At 43.8% G+C, this 19,112-nt stretch overlaps 1 protein-coding gene across 2 annotated transcripts in view; it reads right to left on the bottom strand.

The window, feature by feature from the left end:
* RALYL (RALY RNA binding protein like) overlaps window positions 1-19,112 on the bottom strand; it is a 284,909-nt gene that overhangs the window by 27,360 nt on the left and 238,437 nt on the right. For both annotated transcript variants that reach the window (XM_063299435.1, XM_063299436.1), the window contains 2 exons: window positions 8,679-8,754; window positions 5,877-5,909 (listed from right to left, as the gene is read on the bottom strand). In XM_063299435.1, coding sequence (XP_063155505.1) covers window positions 5,877-5,909; window positions 8,679-8,754 — 109 coding nt within the window. The remainder of the gene's footprint in view (window positions 1-5,876; window positions 5,910-8,678; window positions 8,755-19,112) is intronic.

Below are 19,112 nucleotides of genomic sequence, written 5' to 3'. Positions count from 1 at the left end.
TATAGTACTCCCCTGCTGAAAGATACTTTGCTGAGAGAGAAGTTAATCATATAGTGTATTATAAAGGAGGGCATGGAGCTAACATGGAAGGGTTAGTAGGTTGGTGGATGGGGCATCTCTGCTTCTAGTGGAGTCAGGTATGAACTCCCACAGGGCAGGCTTATTGTAAATTTTGTATGCTAGCCTGACGCAGGCCTTGAATCACTTAGAAAATGTTACTGAGGAGGCTTTGTGACATAAGCACGGCTGCTAAAAGGAAACTAAGAGACTTGTTGAAGACTCTGAATTCCCCATTGTACTCCAGTAATTTTTAATAGCTTATGTAAAACTCCTTTACAGCTAAGAGCACAGAAGTTACAGTTATCAGGAACAGTTCCTTCCAATTCAAGTATGTAGGACTTAGTTGCACAAGAGTTCAAACAGAATTTGTGTGTAGTATTTGTACTATCTGAAGACCCCATGATAATAGTTAGTGGATACTTGGTTTTCATAGAAGCCCCCCTTAAGAATATCCTTAAGTGAGGATGGACTAAGCTTCTTACTCCATGGTGCTTGGTTATAGCTTGTCAACATTCACCTGTAGGAAATCTGAGACTTGAAGGATGGAGGCTGTTGTTGCAGAGGTTCCTTTCCTTTGGACCAAACATATAACTTAGTTTATCCCTCCAAAGCATAAAGGTTTTATACAAGAGATGAACAACCCAGCCAAGGTTTGCACTGCAGGATCTCCGTCTTCCTGTCCTCTGAGTGTTTGGGGTATTCTCCCTGTGTTTATTTTCTATAGGTCTCAAATGTGCAGGTGCAGGGACATCCATTAGGGATGTTTTCAACAGGTCCAAGGCTGCTTGAGGCAAAGTATAGGTTTGGCAGCTAATTTGTCACTCTTTGCGTCTCCTAATTAGGCCCAAGGACTCCGTTGAACACTTCTGGGAATGGCAGGCATGACAGGAAGTTACTAGATATCATGAAGGCTTTTGCCACCAGCAGGTTGAGCAAGGGGCCTTGTGGGGGTGAGTGGTTCTGGATCTTTGAGGCTTAAGATCTTGGAGTCTATAACTTCTGAAAAGGACTTCCATGTTATAGGAAAGCAAGAATTCTTCTGAAAAGAATAGCTTTAACTCTACCAAGGAGTAAAGGTAAAGTTTAGTCACTGTTGGAGCTGCAATTCCCAGAATTCCCAACCAAGTTGGAAAATCATAGTCTCAGCTCAGCTAGCGGGGGGCTACCTAATGATATAAAAGGTAAATGAACTTATTTACAAGAAAATTACACAAAGGATGCTTCAGAGCAGCAGCTGTTTCCCAAGGAATATGCCAATGGTGCTAAGACCTGGCATAGTCTAATTATTACTTCATATTGATGGCATTATAATTATTATTACTATAATTCACATGTTATATTACTGTTTTTCAATATGATATCCTCCAGATGTATTGGACAATTCTCTGAATCATCCCTCCAGCCGACATGGCCAAAGATAAAATTATAATAAGGCTGCACTCAGGTGGGGGACAGCTGATGTGATATTACAGTATACAATGAATGTGCTGGAATTCCCAAGCAACAGAAATTGAGCACTGTCTGAAAATCTGCACAGTGCCATATATAAGTCTATTGATAGATGAGATTTTTAAGCAAGATAGAGGCACAGTTCTCTTGTGAAAACTTGTCATATACAGCCTTTCAACATTGTGTCTTCCAGATGCATTGAATTTCAAATCCCATAAATCTTAGTTAGCTAGCATGGCCTTTGGGAGCTGAAATCCATTGTATCTGGATTGTACTTGATTAGAAAAGGCTACTCTAAAATGACTATTCAGTTCTCTGGTGGTACAGGATTATAGCCAAAGCACATTCAAAATGCAGCACTGATTTTCAAATACACAAAGCTGGTCTAGTCTTGTCCTGACCATATGTACACTTTATTTATAACTTAATCCTTAACAGGGTATTTTTTACTCACAAGAAGGTACAGATGTCAACTTGAAGAAGGCTGATTTATATAATCAAGATTAAATGGTATAGATATCTAAGTTGCAGACCCTTCTACTGTAGAATCATTTCATTCTAAAAGTAAAGTGTCCATGTAATCACAATTATCTTGTTAAGGAAAGGAAAGAATAAAATTGGAACTGGGGAAAAATGTTTTTAATTGGTATTTTAGCTCACTTCAATTTAACATTTTTCTACTGCATCTGTTAGTGTATTTTTATCTGTTTGACTGTTGTTTGTTCATTCCTAAGCACAGTTATTTTGAGGTCTACATCAGAAGCAGCTAAAATATACGTGTAAAAGAAAACCCTAAAAACCACCCAATCTACCTCTACTGGTAATTACAGGCTTCCTGTACCATTAACTGATTTGACAATCTGGTTTTTTCAAAACTAAATTGGAGGATTATTTTTAGTGGTCAGCTTTCACTTAAGTTATCTTTGAAATGTTTGTTGCCCAGATGATCATCTGCTGGACAGAGCTATTACATGTCTTAGGACTTCTGTCCAAGGAACAACAATGCAGGTTCACAAACAGATCCATCCTTTCCCATGGTACATTGCCCCAGGCCTTCTTGAACTCTTTCCTGCAATGGCCAACCCCCTTCGCATATCCACTGGCCAGTTATTACCTCAGTGTTTGCTTCAAGCTCATTTTCCATTCACTTTTGTCCATGCACTTCCTAACACTGGGACCCACAACAAACTGCAATCCTGTTTTCCTTGCCACTCCTTATGAAAAAATACCACCTTCCTAATAACCATCTGTACACCAAATAGGCTAGTGTGGGAAGTCCTTTGCTCCAAAACCTCCCTAAAGGGCTCCAACTCCTTTGAAATTGTCCCTTTGGCAATGCCAGCTGGGAGTTATCTTACCGCCATAAGGTAGCTTTTTTCAAAGTCCCCACCCCAGAAGGCTGATGCAGTCCTGTGTAGCTGGCATCTACTTGAGGCAAGGACTCACGGACTCAATTCTGAGAAAAGGCTCTATCTCCAGGATGTGAAGAAACTCTTGGGAATTGTAATGCACAGATGGACAAGAGATAGCAAGATGCTAAATTGTCCAAGCCACCTAAGCAGATAGCTTTTTCCTCTACTTCAGCTTGTAGAAATCTACAGGTTGAAGTTAATCAGTGTACATATATCAGTGCCTCATCAAAGTGGTGCAACTGGACGTCAGCAAACATCTGACTGAAAACTACAACTCTCGCCAGTCAAGAAATCATCATTGGACCCAGCAATACTGGACAATTTTCACCCATCCCCAAACTTCACTTTTTGGGAAAGATTGTTGAGAAGGCAGTAACCCTACAGTTTCAAAGGGCTCTGGAGGAAATGGATTATCTGAATTGATTACAGTTGGGTTTAAGGCTGCAGTATTGTACTGAGATGGCATTGATTGCACTTATTGGTGACCTCTGGTGGGCCTGGGATGGGGGTGGTGAATCCATTTTGACCCTATTTGATTTCTCAGCAGCTTCCAATACTGGTAGGAAGGGTTGGGAGTCAGAGGCACAGTTCTTCAGTACTTTTCCTCCTTCCTCCAAGGCCAGTTCAATGTTGGTGATGAAGGGAAAAAATTATTTTAAGTCCACAACAAGCAGAAAATATGTGGAAGAGGCTTAGATACCTCCCTAACTCACATGCGTATGAAGGGGAAGCAGTATAACACAATCAGTTGTACAATTTTCTGTTATTATAGCCATTCTCAATAAAAGTAATTTTGGCCTTCCTGTGGATTTGATTCCTGGTCTGGTCTACTTGGTTGGACTGACAGATATGTAAGCACCATTGCCAGGATAATGAGGGGTAAAAAGTATTTTAAATCCACAACAGGCAGACAATATTTGGAAGATACTCAGACAAAAACTTCCCTAATTCACTAAACAATCAGTAGTAAGATAAGGTACAACATAATCAAACTTGCAAGATTTTGTTATTATAGCCAATCTTCAATAAAAGTAGTTTTAGCCTTCCTGTGGAGTTAATTTCTTGGTCTAATTTACCTAGTGGGGTTGAGATCAATCTTGCAAGTGCTGATTCATTGTTTAGCCAAAGCATTCTAGTAAAATGTCTTCCTCACTATTTTCAGATTTGGATTATTCTACAGCTTCAATTTCTCATTTTGATTTGGGATTAAAATGTAACAATTTATGTATTAATAACCAAATATGCCTGGCAGCTTTCAAGACTAGAAATGAAGATCCCTGTTTAGTATACTTGGACCCTAAAACCTGCCAGTATTTCAGAGGTGTTACACATTTGCTGTCCAAACAGGCCCAAGGAGGGGATATCATAAAAAGTTTAATTACAAAAAAAAGATGTTAAGATAAAAGCCCAATTATATAATTGAAAATCTGGTAATTTGAAGGCACTATCATCATAAAGTAATTTCAGTTCGGCCAAAAATACTTAAGGGGCTTTAGCCTGCCACAAAACTTTTCTAATTAATTTACCTAGGAATTAACATTGGAATCCCTCTTAGAATATTAATCTCCATATAATATTCATTCTGATAACATTAATTTTGTCCCAAAGACTTAATGAGAGTTTTAACCACCAAGTTATATCTATTAGAATTGTATCTATACAATTAGACATATTTCATTCAACATATTGTGATACATTTTGGGAAACCCGTAAACCCAATTATTTTATAGAGTCTTTATACACAGTATTGAAAATCTTAATCTCTTACAGTAATCTACAGATATAGCAGATCCCAAAGGTTAGATTTGTTTCAGTTAATTATACAGCCGAAGTATAAATCATATTGCTGTATGACTTTAATAAGCTTGGTAATGACACTGCATCAGTAATATCAGAAATAGCTATAATATAATCAGCAAATAAGAACAATCTAAATTCAGTGTTGAGTGCCATCACAACTGTATTATCCTGAGACTGACTAAATGAAGAATCCCATGGTTCAAGAGCCAAATCAAAGATTTGGAAGAAAAGAGGTATCCTTGTCAGGTGCCATGATATAACTTGACAGGTTGAAAAATGAATCCATTTGAGACAATTCTAGTCCCTGATGGAGATAGCAAATGAAAAATAGTGGACACTCATATCTTCTTATTTTTCATAAATTCAAACTGAACCAAACTGTCCAGCAAGACTAGAGCAGCTTATTCCAATTTATTTGCTGCAGTATCTGTAATATTAATCACCAAGTGGATATTGTCAGATGTATGCCTATTTTGTGTAAGGGACAGTCCTCAGATACAAGAGCTCAATCATAGCCCAAGAGATGACTTATTGTTTCTGTCATGGAAACACTTGTTCTTGCACTCATACAAAATAGTGATAGCATATTACTTTCCATTCCATAAAAGAGCAGATACATTGCTTTAGCTATATGGGAAAGAGAAAAGGCAGGAAAAGGTAATATTATATAAACAAAAAGACGATAAAAATATCTCATGCTCAGATTATTTTTTCTTACTGTAAAGATGTTAATGTTTTAAGGTCACAAAAACAGGGGGAAAGGGAAAAAGAGAAAGCACCTGAGATGTTTCTGGCTAATAGAAATTACTGAAATTAGAAGGGAAAAGGAAGAATGTCATTTCTAATAGGTTTTATTGTTATTTAGGTTGTGATAGCAATTCTGACAAATTAATCAGGGTCTCTGTTGATTCTGTGATGAGACTATTCTTTAGACAAGAAAGCAATGATATTGCACCGATTACATATAACTGAATAACTTCTGAGAAAGATATTCAGCCTAAGAACTCTTTTGTGACATATATATATATCTAGTCAATACTGAAGACTTCCAAAAGTGAAATATTACCACTCCTTCTTTGTGTAGCTGAAAGCTACTGAAAGTTGTCATTATGCAGTTAATTTTTGTTAAAGTTAAACCAAAATGGTCTTACTCACCCAACAGAGAGGAAAGGTTCCTTTGATTCAAGTCTGTTAAATCAAATAACAGAAAAAAATAGTTAAATGTGTTGAGAAATAATAACGCATGGCACAAGGGTTACATTTTATGCTCAAGCTCAGTGTTCATCAACCTTGGCAACTTTAAGATATGTGGACTTCAACTCCAAGAATTCCTCAGCCAATATGCTGGCTGGAGAATTCTGGGAGTTGAAGTCCACACATCTTAAAGTTGCCAAAGTTGAGAAACACTATTCTAGCTATACAAGATAAAGACCTGAATATTTTCCAAGATTCAAGGTCTCACAAAGGCCTGCTACCCCAACAATCCAAGTTTGTTTCAATTTGTATTAACACTCTGGAGTCCTAATCCTAGATGTATCCTTGACAGTGGCTTTGGGTAGGAGATACAATTTGTTTGCTATTGCTGGAGATGCCTTGGGCTTGGCTGGTACCACCATCTCTTCCTTGGTGATTTTGATAAGGAAGTCCAGGAATGGGCTCTGAACTCTCTGGGTGGAATAGTATGGAAAACTCATTACCAGTCTATTGGATGATAGACTGTTACAGCTCAGCTCCATGTTTTGTGCCTTATCTGCTTTACTAGGCAACCCTAAAGAAAGGTCAGTGCTGAGCTGTCTCTCATGTGGATGTATAGAATGCAGGAAAACATCCAAAGGCTAATTCTCTTCCCACCTTGAAACTCTTGACCAGATCTCAGACACAGCTTGTGTCTTGCTCCCTAACAAGAGATAAAGGATCTTCAGCAATGCTTAGAGCTTCTGGGGCTGGGGACCCTGAATGTGACAGTAGAGCTTCTCTTCATGCTTTCAGTCCCCTCTCTCCCTGACACTCCTTTCACTGAGGCATTTTTTTTTCATAAAGTTACTGTCTCAATTACCACTGCTAGACTTGGGAGCTGTCACTTCTCAGATCAGCTTATCTGACCGGCTGATTGGGTTTTCTCTGACACACTCTCCTGGCTTGTCCATGTTGCCATCTCAATTGCAGCCTGTGAAGTCCTTCCTTCCTTCTCAAAGTAGAGAGGGCAGAGCATAATACGGGAGGGCGGTGCTTTCTTTCCCAGAACAGGAGAACAACTTAAGACCTGTCTTCTTGGTAGCAGAGGTAGAATTAACCTTTCCTGTTGACTCCATCTCTGGTGACCAAGAAGAACCAGGATGAAATCTCTGTCATTGGGCTACTATGGGGGTCAAATGGGTTGGAGAGATCTTGAATTCTTTGGTGAAAAACCCAAATGAAAATAAATAAATAAAGTTTCCAGAAGACAATCAAACCAACCCTTTTAGAGATGTGTAAGAAATCTAAGTGATGGGGCTTCACTAGGTTGTTAATAAATGCAACTGGGTATGTGCTTCTCTGGAAAAAAGGAGATACTTTATGTGTGATGGCCTGTGGATAAAACACTATAGTTAAAAACTTGTTTGAAATCCATTCTCATGAACCGAGATTGAATTTGCTCAAAATATGGCTGCCCTCAGTTTGACCCTCTCTTAGTGTAAATGGCTTCAAGAGATTTGTAGTGATAAGTAAATTACTTCAAAACATTTCAGGCAAGAGAGGAAAGCTATTATCTATTGGCCTTTCATTTGAATTGATCTTTAAATTAGTAACTCAGTGCTATGGAACTAAAATAAAAATGTTAGTGTCAAACTGCTACATGGAAGGGAATATACTCTTAGGGTGACATTTATGCATGTATTATCCAATGGGAATTCAGCAACCCAACTTTCTCAGAGTGATTCTTCATGAAGAGCAATACTTCATAGTTTTCATGCTGTTGCTACCCATCCCCTTTTTAATCTAGACCAGTGTTTCTCAGCCTCAGCAACTTTAAACTGTGTGGACTTCAACTCCGAGAATTCCCCAGCCCACATTAAAGTTGGATTGAGAAATAAAACTAAAACATTAATTGCTAGAGCCCTCATTCAAATTTCTTTTGTTCTTTCTTTCAGAACCTGATTATCTATAACTAACTCTGGCCTCAGAACACATTTGCCTCTCCTTTTCTAACATTCATTTGCTGCTTTAGTTTGGCCTGCCTCAGACTTGACCTCTTGTCTTTCCAATTAACCACCTTCAGACCTGAACTTGCAGAGCTCTGACAGCATCAGAGGGCAATCTGTAGCACAGCATTGGGCAGAAACCGGGTGAACTGGAACTTAACTATTACCCCATCACTATGTTTGACTTGTAGCTCCCTTCCCTGGTTTCTTTTCCTTTGCTTTACCTACAATATGTAACACATTTCATCAGATTAATATGGATAAAGCATTGAAATTAACAAAATGATGGGTGGAAGTATATGACAGCTGTCATCTGTCTGCTTTTTAAGAAACACTAATAATTATTTGGATAAAATTGATGACAGCTGATCTTTTCAAAGTTCTTATACATCAACAAGCACTTGTAAGTCTACCACTTAGCTTAGCAAAATGATGTTAACTGTTCTGATGCAAACAACCAGTAGTGCTTTACTCCAAACTAATTTGTAATCAGAAATAGTAGAATGCTCCTTTGCATCTCCAAAAAAGAAGCTTCATGTTCTTATTTCTTGTTTATCTGCTAATATTACTAGCAACTCAGCTGATTATATGTTGTGCTGACAAGTGACAATTCACCTTCATACTTTCATTTTGGAACAATAATAATTGATTAATTCAAGAATAGGCATTTCAGTAATAATCAGATATTCAAGCAACAGAGAATATTTTACCAAGAAATATTCATTAAATACGTCAAAAACTCTTCATAGGTTCTTTAATCAACTGGTCAGCTTACCTGTAGAGAGCGGAAAGTGGTCGCTTATTTCCCAGCTTAGGTCTGTATGGTTTTGGCTCCCCTGCCATGTTAATGTCTGAAAACAAGCATGTTGCACAGCGTAATTAAAATGCAGCATTGAGAGAGACAGAGATGGACAGATCATGCGTAATAATATACAACAGTATGATTGGAAGGAGTATTATAGAAACAAGTCTGCTCTCTGCCAGCAGATTATCACTTCAGTCTCTCACATTCTATATTCTGATTTTTGTGTAAATCAGACCTCAAGGTCTAGATCCTCAGGCCTAAAAAAACAGAACAAGTTTTTCGGTTTCCAGGAGAAAGTGGTCCTATAGAGAATTTCATGACTGCCACCATTGTGACCTTTCCCAAAAGCACACACAAAATCCACTGCTAACGACAGAAATATCTTTGATAAAACATTCAGAGGGAGAAACTTAATAGATGTAGGGCCCCTATTTTTCATTTCATTGAAAGTTTACCTGTCAATCATTTTGACTTGTAAGTTTGTTATAAATTCAGAGGTACAAATTATTATCCTGCTTCCTTCCAATAGTTTGTTCAGGCAAATATTTTTGCCAAAGAGAAAATATTGTCCTCGAATGGGGACAAAGATAGAGAACCAGATAAGGGAGAATAAATATTGTTCACTTGCTTATGAAAATTTGCTTATAAAAATTCACAGCATAATAAATGATACACAATGATTCTCTTATGAGCAGGATCTTTTAAGGGAAGTTCTGTTGATTACCTTAGAAAATTAACAAATGGAGAACCAAATGGTTACCATGGTTTCTCTGATATTTTTTAAAGCATAAATTCCTGTAATTATTTATTAAAAAATGAAACAAAAAAACCAAAAAGGGGAAGGAAAAACAACAACAAAGAGATTGTGATAGTGCATAACTTCCTGCCATGTTAGAAACACTTTGTTTTATTTCTTATTACTTGGTTTTCAAAAAAGCTTAATGAAGTATAAAGGTCAGATCTGATATTTGTGGAGTGTGTGATTGTATTCTCCAGCTCCTTTAGAACTTGGAGTAGTTTGTGATTTCACACAAGCCTTGTTAATAAATTATAATATCCATAGGTCTTATCACACAAAGAGTATAATTTAGTTGGTAGTCTTTATATTTACTAACTGACTTCACTTCGATTTTTTAAAAAATATTGATACAAATGGAACTTTACATTGCAGAACTCTAAGAAACCTTGACTAATGGATGTTTCCCCTACTGGCTGGTGATACAATGAAAGTGTCATGCGCTGCCTACTACTGAGTAAAACACAGACACTAATTTAGGGAAGATCAGGTTCTGGTTTATTTCAGCATAGTGCATAGCTAGAAAAAGCTGAGAGTGAAGGGAGCGCGCCGGTACGGGGTTTAAATAGCCCGCGCCGGTCAGCGCCCCCCCCATCTTGGGTTGTGTCATCCCCCCAAGTCCTGTATGCTTCGTTGCCGGTAGGTGAGGGGTCGCGGGGCCCCTGCTGGTGCCCCGGGCTTCGCTCATAATCGTTTTCTTCCTCCGGCCGGTGATTGCTTTCAGCTGGGCGATATCCTTTGCATTCCTGCTGACAGCTTCAGGTGTGCCTCGTGACCCGCCCTGTCTTTGTCGCCCTTTCTTCCCCCTTTGTGTTCTCTTGATCGGTTTTTCCGGCCGGGGTCGTTCCCTTCTCCTCGGGGTCTGTGTCTGTTGTTGTGCGTCGCTTTGCTTATCTTTTAATCCCTTACTCTTGTTTCCGTGGTATTGTTATGTGTGCCGTTGTGCTGATGCATTCAGCTCAACGGTGCTCATGACATACTGCCCCCCTTTCGAATGGTAGCCCCCCCCGTCATTCCGGGTTTTTTTTCCGGGAGAGCTGTCAAATTTTTTTTTTTTTTGTATTTCCCGCCGGAGTGCTTTCACCCCTCCCCTTGCTCCGCCCTCTACCTCGTTTCCATCTTTTGGGTGTGTTCCGAGTGCGCATGCCTCGACCACACCCTGCGAGTGCGCATGCCTCGACCACACCCTGCTTGTTCTTGCTCAGTTCGTCGTGAGAGGAGGCGTGGCTGGTCGGGTGCTGTTTCAGCTCCAGGTAGGATCCTTATCTTTTTGTTTTGTTGATTTTGTTTGATGTTCGTCGTGTGTGCATCCTGGCCATTTGCCCTCTGGTGATGCACCTATGACCAATCTTCCCTCCCCAGTGGGCCCGGAGAGGGTGGGGGGAGGGTGAGTCTCAGGGGGGAGGAGGTCTACTCAAGTCGCAGGCTTGGGGGGGGCCCTTCCCCTGGGGGCGACGCAGGTGGGGGGGAGGCCTGAGGGGGGAAGTGTGTCCTAGGGGCTGGTTCGGCTGGGCGCCCCTTTGGTTTGTCGGGGTACATCGTGTGGAATGCTCGGGTCAGGTCCGGTGCCTTGACGTGTTGAGCCGCCACCCATTCTGGGTGGGGGAAGTGTTTCCATTTCACTAAATAGTATAGTGTGCCCCGTTGATGGCGGGAATCGAGTATTTCTTTTACTTCAAAATGTTGTTGGCCGTCGATCATCACTGGGGAGGGCAGAGGCGTGCTTGGGTGCCATCGGGAGGTGGTTGCTGGTTTCAGGAGGCTGCTGTGGAATACCGGGTGGAGTCTCCTTAGATTGTGCGGCAGGTCCAGGCGTACTGCCACCGGGTTCATGATCTGTGTTACTCGAACCGCCCGATATACTTAGGCCTCAGTTTCTTGGAGGGTTGAGGTGATTTCATGAATTTGGTGGATAGGTAGACCATATCCCCTGCCTGGAATGTCGGTTGCTGGCGCCGGTGCTTGTCGGCCTGTTCTTTGTAGGCGGACTGTGCTTCCTTCAGCGCTGCCGTGATTATTGGCCATGATTCCGCTATCTTCCATCCCCAGTCACTAGCACCCACTTGGGGTCCCGGGGGTTGTGGTAGCTCTGGTATGGGTATGAACTCGCACCCGGACACTACTTCGAACGGGGTTTTCCCTGTACTCGTGTGAACGCCGTTATTGTATGTGACTTCTGCAAACGGAAGCAGGTCGACCCAGTCGTCTTGGTGGTAATTGGTATATGAGCGTATGAATTGTTCTAGGGTGGCATTGAGGATCTCTGTGGCTCCATCCGTCTGGGGATGCCAGGCTGTGGATAGGGCTTGTTGGGTCCCAATCAGTTTTAGAAAAGCCCACCAGAATTTCGAGGTGAATTGTGTGCCCCTGTCGGTCACCACGCGTACGGGACATCCGTGTAACCTGTACACGTGTACGAGGAAAAGTTTAGCCAGCTGCTGGGCGGACGGGACTGATGAGCAGGGGATGAAGTGTGCTTGTTTAGAAAAGTAGTCTTTCACCACCCAAATGGTTGTTTTCTTCTGGCTGGGTGGTAGATCTACTATAAAATCCATGGAGATTTCCTCCCATGGTTGGGAGGGCTCCGCCACCGTTTGTAGGAGTCCCGGGGACTTACCCGGTGCCCGTTTGGCCATAGCGCATATTGGGCAGGATGCTACGTAGGCCTTCACGTCCCGTCTCAATGCGGGCCACCAGAATTGTCGTCGTGTTAGGTGCAGGGTCTTTAGAAACCCGAAGTGTCCCGCTTGTTTGCTGTCGTGTGATCTGCGCAGGATTGCCGCGCTGTGAGTCCGGGACATATATTCTGCCTTCACCCCATGCTAAGTCCTGTTCCATTGTCACCTTGTCGGGGTTTGCTAGTAGCCAGGGGTCGGTTTTGAGGGCGGCAGTGAGGTCCGCGCGTATTCCTCCTGGCAGTCGCGGGTGGCGCCGTCTGGTCGCTGGTTGGCTTGCCGTCGGTTGAGATGTGGGGTTGAGCTGTTTCTGAGCGCTGCTTCGGGTGGTCACTGCCATCCCCAGCTGGGAGGCGGATAGGACCGTCCCAATCATATCTGGGATGGGCTCTTCGTCTTGGGGCAGTCGGGAGAGGGCGTTAGCCAGGAAGTTCTTTTTGCCCGGTATGAACTTCAGTTGAAAGTTAAAGCGGCTGAAGAATTGGGCCCATCTGACCTGTTTCGGGCTGAGGCGTCTGGGTGTCCGGAGGGCCTCGAGGTTCCGGTGGTCTGTCCAGACCTCGAATGGTTGGGTGGCTCCTTCCAGTATATGCCTCCATGTTTCTAGCGCCGATTTTACCGCGAACGCTTCCTTCTCCCATACGTGCCAGCGCCTTTCTGTCTCCGAGAATTTCCTTGACAGGTAGGCGCATGGCTTCAGGATTCCTGTAGGGTCCTTTTGGAGCAGTATGGCCCCCAGGGAGAAGTCTGAGGCGTCAGCTTGGACCACGAACGGCTGTTCTGGGTCCGGATGTGCGAGGATTGGCTCCGTGGTGAACAGCGCTTTCAGTCTGTTGAACGCTGTCTGACATGCGGGAGTCCAATTTAGTACTGTCCCTGGGTTCTTGGCTCGCCGTGTGTCCCCAACTCCTTTAGTTTTGAGGAGGTCTGTTAGGGGGAGGGCTATCTCCGCGAAGCCCCGTGCGAATGACCTGTAGAAGTTCGCGAAGCCGAGGAAGCTTTGAAGTTGGCGCCTGTTACGTGGGCGTTCCCAATTCACCACCGCCTTGACTTTTGCGGGGTCCATTTCTATGCCTTCGCCGGAGATTCAGTACCCCAGGTAGTCTAGGCGTGCTTTATGGAATTCGCACTTAGATGGTTTGGCATAGAGTTTCGCCCTTCTTAGCTTTTCGAGGACTTGCCTGACTAGGGTTACGTGTTCTTCGTGCGTCTGGGTGTAGATGAGGACGTCATCTATGTAAACTAGTACCCCTTTGAACAGGTGTTCATGCAGTACCTCATTGATGAGCTGCATGAACACTCCCGGGGCCCCCGCTAGTCCGAATGGCAGCACCTTGTACTGAAAGGCGCCTAGGGGGCAGTTGAACAGTGTTTTCCATTCGTCCCCCTCCCTGATTCGGATCCTGTAATAAGCCTCGCGAAGGTCCAGTTTGGAGAATACTCTTCCCGTGGACAGGTGGGTGAGCATGTCTTTCACGAGGGGTAGGGGGTATTTATTGGATAGGGACGCCGCATTGAGGCCCCAGTAGTCGGTGCAGAGCCGTAAGGTGCCGTCTTTTTTCTCTCGGAATAAGACGGGCGCTCCGACCGGTGAGCATGCCGGCTCTATGAAACCCCTAGCCAGGTTTTTATCGATGAACTCCCGGAGGGTTGTCATCTCCTTCGGGGTCATCGAGTAAATCTTCGGCCTGGGTAAGGGGACATTGGGAAGCAGCTCAATTCTACAGTCTGTCTTGCGGTGGGGGGGTAGTTGGTCCACCTCCTCTTCCCCGAAGACCTCTGAGAAATCAGCATATTGTTCAGGTAGGTCTTCTGGGGTTGCTGTGTTGTCCTGGGCTGCAGCCTCTGCCCGTCCCACTGTGGGGTTGATCCTGCCCGCCGGAACTGGTGCCCGGTATGCGCCGTCATCGAATTGGAAGGTGCGGGTCTTCCAGTTAATGCGCGGGTTGTTGGTCACGAGCCACGGTATTCCTAGGACTATGATGGGCCGCCCTATGTGGGTTATCACAAAAGATGTTCGCTCGGTGTGGGTGCCCATTTGCAGGGTGACAGGCTCGCTCTGCGTCGTAGCTGGTTTCCCTCCCGCTGTTGAGCCGTCCAGTTGGTGGAAAGCCAGCGGTGTGGGGAGGGGGAGGCAAGGCAGGTCGAGCTTGGCGACTATGTCGGGGTGGATCAGGTTCTTGGAGCACCCTGAGTCCACTAGCGCCGCGGCCATGGTGGCTCTGTTGCCGAAGGAAAGCCTGATTGTCCCCATTATTACGGAGCTTTCGTCGCTCTGTCTATGTGTTTTGCGCCCCTGTCCCACCGCCTGCCTCGCGGCGCGTTTTAAGGCAGGCGGGGAGTGTTTCCCGCCAGCCGGTCTGGGACTTCGGCATCCTCCCCCACCAAGTAAGCGTCCAAGTCTTCGTCTGGTGTTGCTGTGGCTCCGGTCATCCGGCGGTGGGGGGGCGGCGGTGGGTTAGTTGGTTTGAACGTCGTTTTCGGTGCGGGTTTGGGAGCGCTAGTTAGTGTTCGGTTGGAGAAGCAGTCTGCCGCTTTGTGCCCCATTTTCCTGCACTTCGCGCAGGGTCTGCGAGCAAACTTCTTCTTTTGGTATGTGGGACCGGCCGGCCCCAAGTGTGGCGCGGGTACCTTTGGGCTGGTGCTTGTTTTGTCCTCTGCCATCGTCATTAAAAAAGTGCGATGAGCGTGTTCCGCTCTCCCCGCTAGGTAGATCCAGCCTTGCAGTGTCTCCGAGTCATCCCGGTAGAGTGCCCATTGGAGTACCTCGCGGCTGAGGCCCCTTTTGAACATCTCTAGTAGGGTAGTCTCGGACCAGTCGTTAATCTTCCCTGCGAGGGCTTTAAATTCGAGGGCGTAGTCCGCGACAGTTCGTGCGCCCTGTTTGAGGGCTTGAAGCGCACTTTTAACCCTCTCCTTGGCTAGCGGGTCCTCAAAATAGTGCTTCATCTCAGTGATGAAGGCGTGGAAGTCAGAGAGGGCGGGGGAATTGGACTCGTACATTTGGACGTACCAGTCCGCCGCCCTGTCTTGCAACTTGATTGCCACGGCTGCGATTTTGTCCGCTTCGGAGTCAAAGGAGTGTCCGTGCCGCCCCATGAACTCCCTGGCATTCGTGACGAAAAACGACAGCTTCGCGGGGTTCCCGTCGAAGAAAATGGGGAAGTCCTTTGGGGCCCTGGTGTTCGGTGGATCCCCTCTCCTTGCGTCCCGTCCCATGGCTTCTTCCGCCGGGGAAGCTTGCCTGTTAGCATTTGGCCTATGGGGGTGCCAAGACCCGCTCGGGGTTTGAATAGGGGTGTGTACCTGCATGGGTATGTTCATGTGAGGCATGGAGGACATCAGCGACTGCAGCATGGTCCCGAGGTCCCTTAGTTGGGCCTCCATGGCCGTGAGTCTGGCTTGCGTTTCTCGGTCCAAGGTCCGCGCCGCAGCTGTGATCGGACCGGTCGGCGTCTCCGCATAGTTGGGCCACCGGTGGGGGTCAGGCATTTCCGTCCGCTGGTCAGCTCCCTCGACTTGGGAGCGAATCGGCTGGTTCGTCCCTCCGTCCTCCACCGCGTTTGTTGCAGTTGGGCTGAAGCTCCACGCCTGTGGCTGGGGTGCGATGTGGGGCAGGGAGGTCTCCGCGGGTCTTGGGAGGTATGTTGCTCCCTCCCGTGGTCGGGTTGCCTCCGCCTCCCTCCGGGGGTGGGGCTGAGGCTCGGGATGGGCCGGGAGGGTGTCCGTGGCTCCTGGGGTCCACGTTGCCTCGCCCGTCCTGGCTCCGACGCGTCGGCTCCATCGCTCTCCGCTCGTGTTCTTCTCGCCGTCTGTTCCTCCCGCGGCTCGTTGTTGTCCGGTGGGGCTTGGCGAGGCTGAGTTTATGACTCCCAGCTTTATGTCATGCGCTGCCTACTACTGAGTAAAACACAGACACTAATTTAGGGAAGATCAGGTTCTGGTTTATTTCAGCATAGTGCATAGCTAGAAAAAGCTGAGAGTGAAGGGAGCGCGCCGGTACGGGGTTTAAATAGCCCGCGCCGGTCAGCGCCCCCCCCCCTTGGGTTGTGTCATCCCCCCAAGTCCTGTATGCTTCGTTGCCGGTAGGTGAGGGGTCGCGGGGCCCCTGCTGGTGCCCCGGGCTTCGCTCATAATCGTTTTCTTCCTCCGGCCGGTGATTGCTTTCAGCTGGGCGATATCCTTTGCATTCCTGCTGACAGCTTCAGGTGTGCCTCGTGACCCGCCCTGTCTTTGTCGCCCTTTCTTCCCCCTTTGTGTTCTCTTGATCGGTTTTTCCGGCCGGGGTCGTTCCCTTCTCCTCGGGGTCTGTGTCTGTTGTTGTGCGTCGCTTTGCTTATCTTTTAATCCCTTACTCTTGTTTCCGTGGTATTGTTATGTGTGCCGTTGTGCTGATGCATTCAGCTCAATGGTGCTCATGACAGAAAGGGACAGTGGCATAACTAGAGAACAAAAAAAAACTAGTTTCCTTGGCTGTTATGAATGTCACATTCTCATGCAGCAGTAACTTGAAAGAGTTTTAAGTAGCAGATTTAAGTCATTTGGGGCAATATATTTAATGCTGGCATGGTTTTAGGTGAGCTCAAAAATAGGCAGATAGCATCTGAACTTAATAGTGGACAAGACCGTTTCAACCTCATTTTCTGAGTGATCCTCTCTATCTGCAGTTTCTGGTCCTTATGAGACTGAGAAGTCATTTACATCCCCTGATAGATATATGATTTTGAAAAGCTCTTTATTCAGTCTTCTATGTAGATTTGTTCTCTGTGTATAGGAACTATAATGTTCTGATTCTCATTACAAATCACTAGAAAACATTTGGTGAGCAATAAGAGATAGCCATATACAAATTTGTTCTTGCATTCATTGTTCTAAAAGAATATATTTCATTTGAGTTTCCTCTTTCTGAACTTTTCCACTTTTTTATTTATTTAAGAAGGAAAAAAACCCTTAGAAAACAAACACATTATTCCCCCCCCCCCATTTATCTGGTTCCGAGTCTTCACATTTCTATGCAGATCATTGCTGAGATATACACCTGCTTCACGTATTAGCTATTGTTATCGCTGAAATAAGAGGCTTGTCCCCTTCTGTTAGACTGGGACAATGTCCTAGTTTGCGTGGCATTATATAACATATTTATTGATTTTATTGTCTATTGATTGACATCCTCACTTGCCAATTTGTTTGTTTGTTTTTGATATGCCCTGTTTATAGTGTATTATTGTTTTCAAGTTGGTTGCAAGCTGCCCAAGGTCATTTGTGAGTTGGGTGGGCATACAGTTGAATAAATAAATAAATAATGTGGAACTTTGTATTTTGTACTTTCCATGTACTTTCTGATTTGTGAATAGAAGGGTTGGACATAGGAAGAATGTAGGTATGATTTCTAAATACAAAATGAACATTTCTGCAATCTTGACTTCCTTAAAGGCGAATCTGCCTCAGCAAAAATGCTCTAAAAATATGTGGGTAATTTGTTTGAATAAAGCCACAGAGTTATGAGATTTTTGCTAATTAATTTTTTAATTAGCCATATGATACTCGCATTTTTAAGATAAATATGTTATCTTAAAGGTTAGCAAAAGGTTAAACCTTCTCCTCAGATGTCTCTGCTTTTAAAACTATGTCTTTAAAAGAATATAAAAATAACTGATAATTCTCTCAGAAATGATAGCAGGATGTTATTACCTGTGCAGGACATCTATTTGGATTTTGGAGATTGTGTACTATAATTACAATGGAAATTTCATCTGGTGACCTTTTATTATAATTGGGCTCTTCTACAGACTTTTAATACGGCAGTTTTAAGGTCACCGATTCCCAGCATACAAACTTGTAAGGCTTAGTAATACGCTGGAAAAATGCAATATTTATGAAATTAGAAGGAAAACTCCTTTAGTCATAGCATTAATCTCTATATTTTTTCCTCATATCATTCTTTTTCAGTAGACATTTGATTATATTTCTATATTCTTAGACATTTTAACATTAACTATTTCCCAGAATGTCCACGTCTTCTTGGAAACATGTCCCCTCCTTCCTTTTGATGGATCAGCTGGATGCAAAACTGTTAACAGACTCTGCACTATCCTTGATTTTGTAGCTGAATTAGTCAGATAATAACATTTAACAATTTCCTCAGACTTTTGAGAAACTGTTATGTGTACTAATTTGAAAATATAAACTCAGTTTAGAAAATAGAAAGCTTTATGAATATATTCAGTGAGAAATCTATAATAATCAATAATCATTTTATGAATCATAAGACACTGATTTATATATTGTATTTGAATCTTTCTGTCCCAATGTAAATGGCTGGCAATACTGGAAGACCAGATGGCCTGAATGGGCACTGCGATAACAGTTCTTTTTACTATTTATTGCTACATCCAAGAAAACAATTGCACAGAATGCCATCCAAATTAGCCCAGTATTTCAAGCTGTGGCCCATATTTTCAATTGCAAATTTAAATGGAAATTCTGGAAATTTTTTACTGAAATATTAAAGAAAAGTCATTTCCCATAACTGACTGTATATACCAGACAGGAAGACATCAAGCTCCATGAAACTACTTTGCTTTTATTAAATATGCACCATTTAAAGTCAGATGCAAAGTAGTAGCTCAAGGAATGGCGGCATTAGAGACCAGGAATTCGCTCAGCATATGCTAACTCAAGAACATTGTTTTCGCCACCAGAACTGTACTTGAAAAGAATGAAGATTTGAAGATTTTCTCTGCAATATGTGTTATAATTCTCATTACTCTTTTCACTATGACTAGCCCTCTTTCTATAAATATAATTGAAGCAGTGGATCTAGTGGAGAGGCTAGCTTATGTCCTTCCAGATATATTCAGTGATAATGTTCTGCTTATAGAGCAGGATGGAACAGTCTCAAATAAAAAAGTGCTTATGTGTGAAGGAGGCAAT

This window comes from Candoia aspera, chromosome 3, assembly GCF_035149785.1.
Source record: "Candoia aspera isolate rCanAsp1 chromosome 3, rCanAsp1.hap2, whole genome shotgun sequence".
In the NCBI taxonomy this organism is placed as follows: Eukaryota; Metazoa; Chordata; class Lepidosauria; order Squamata; family Boidae; genus Candoia; species Candoia aspera.
Note: the sequence above shows the minus strand (reverse complement) of the source record. Positions and strands in the feature narration are given on the sequence as shown.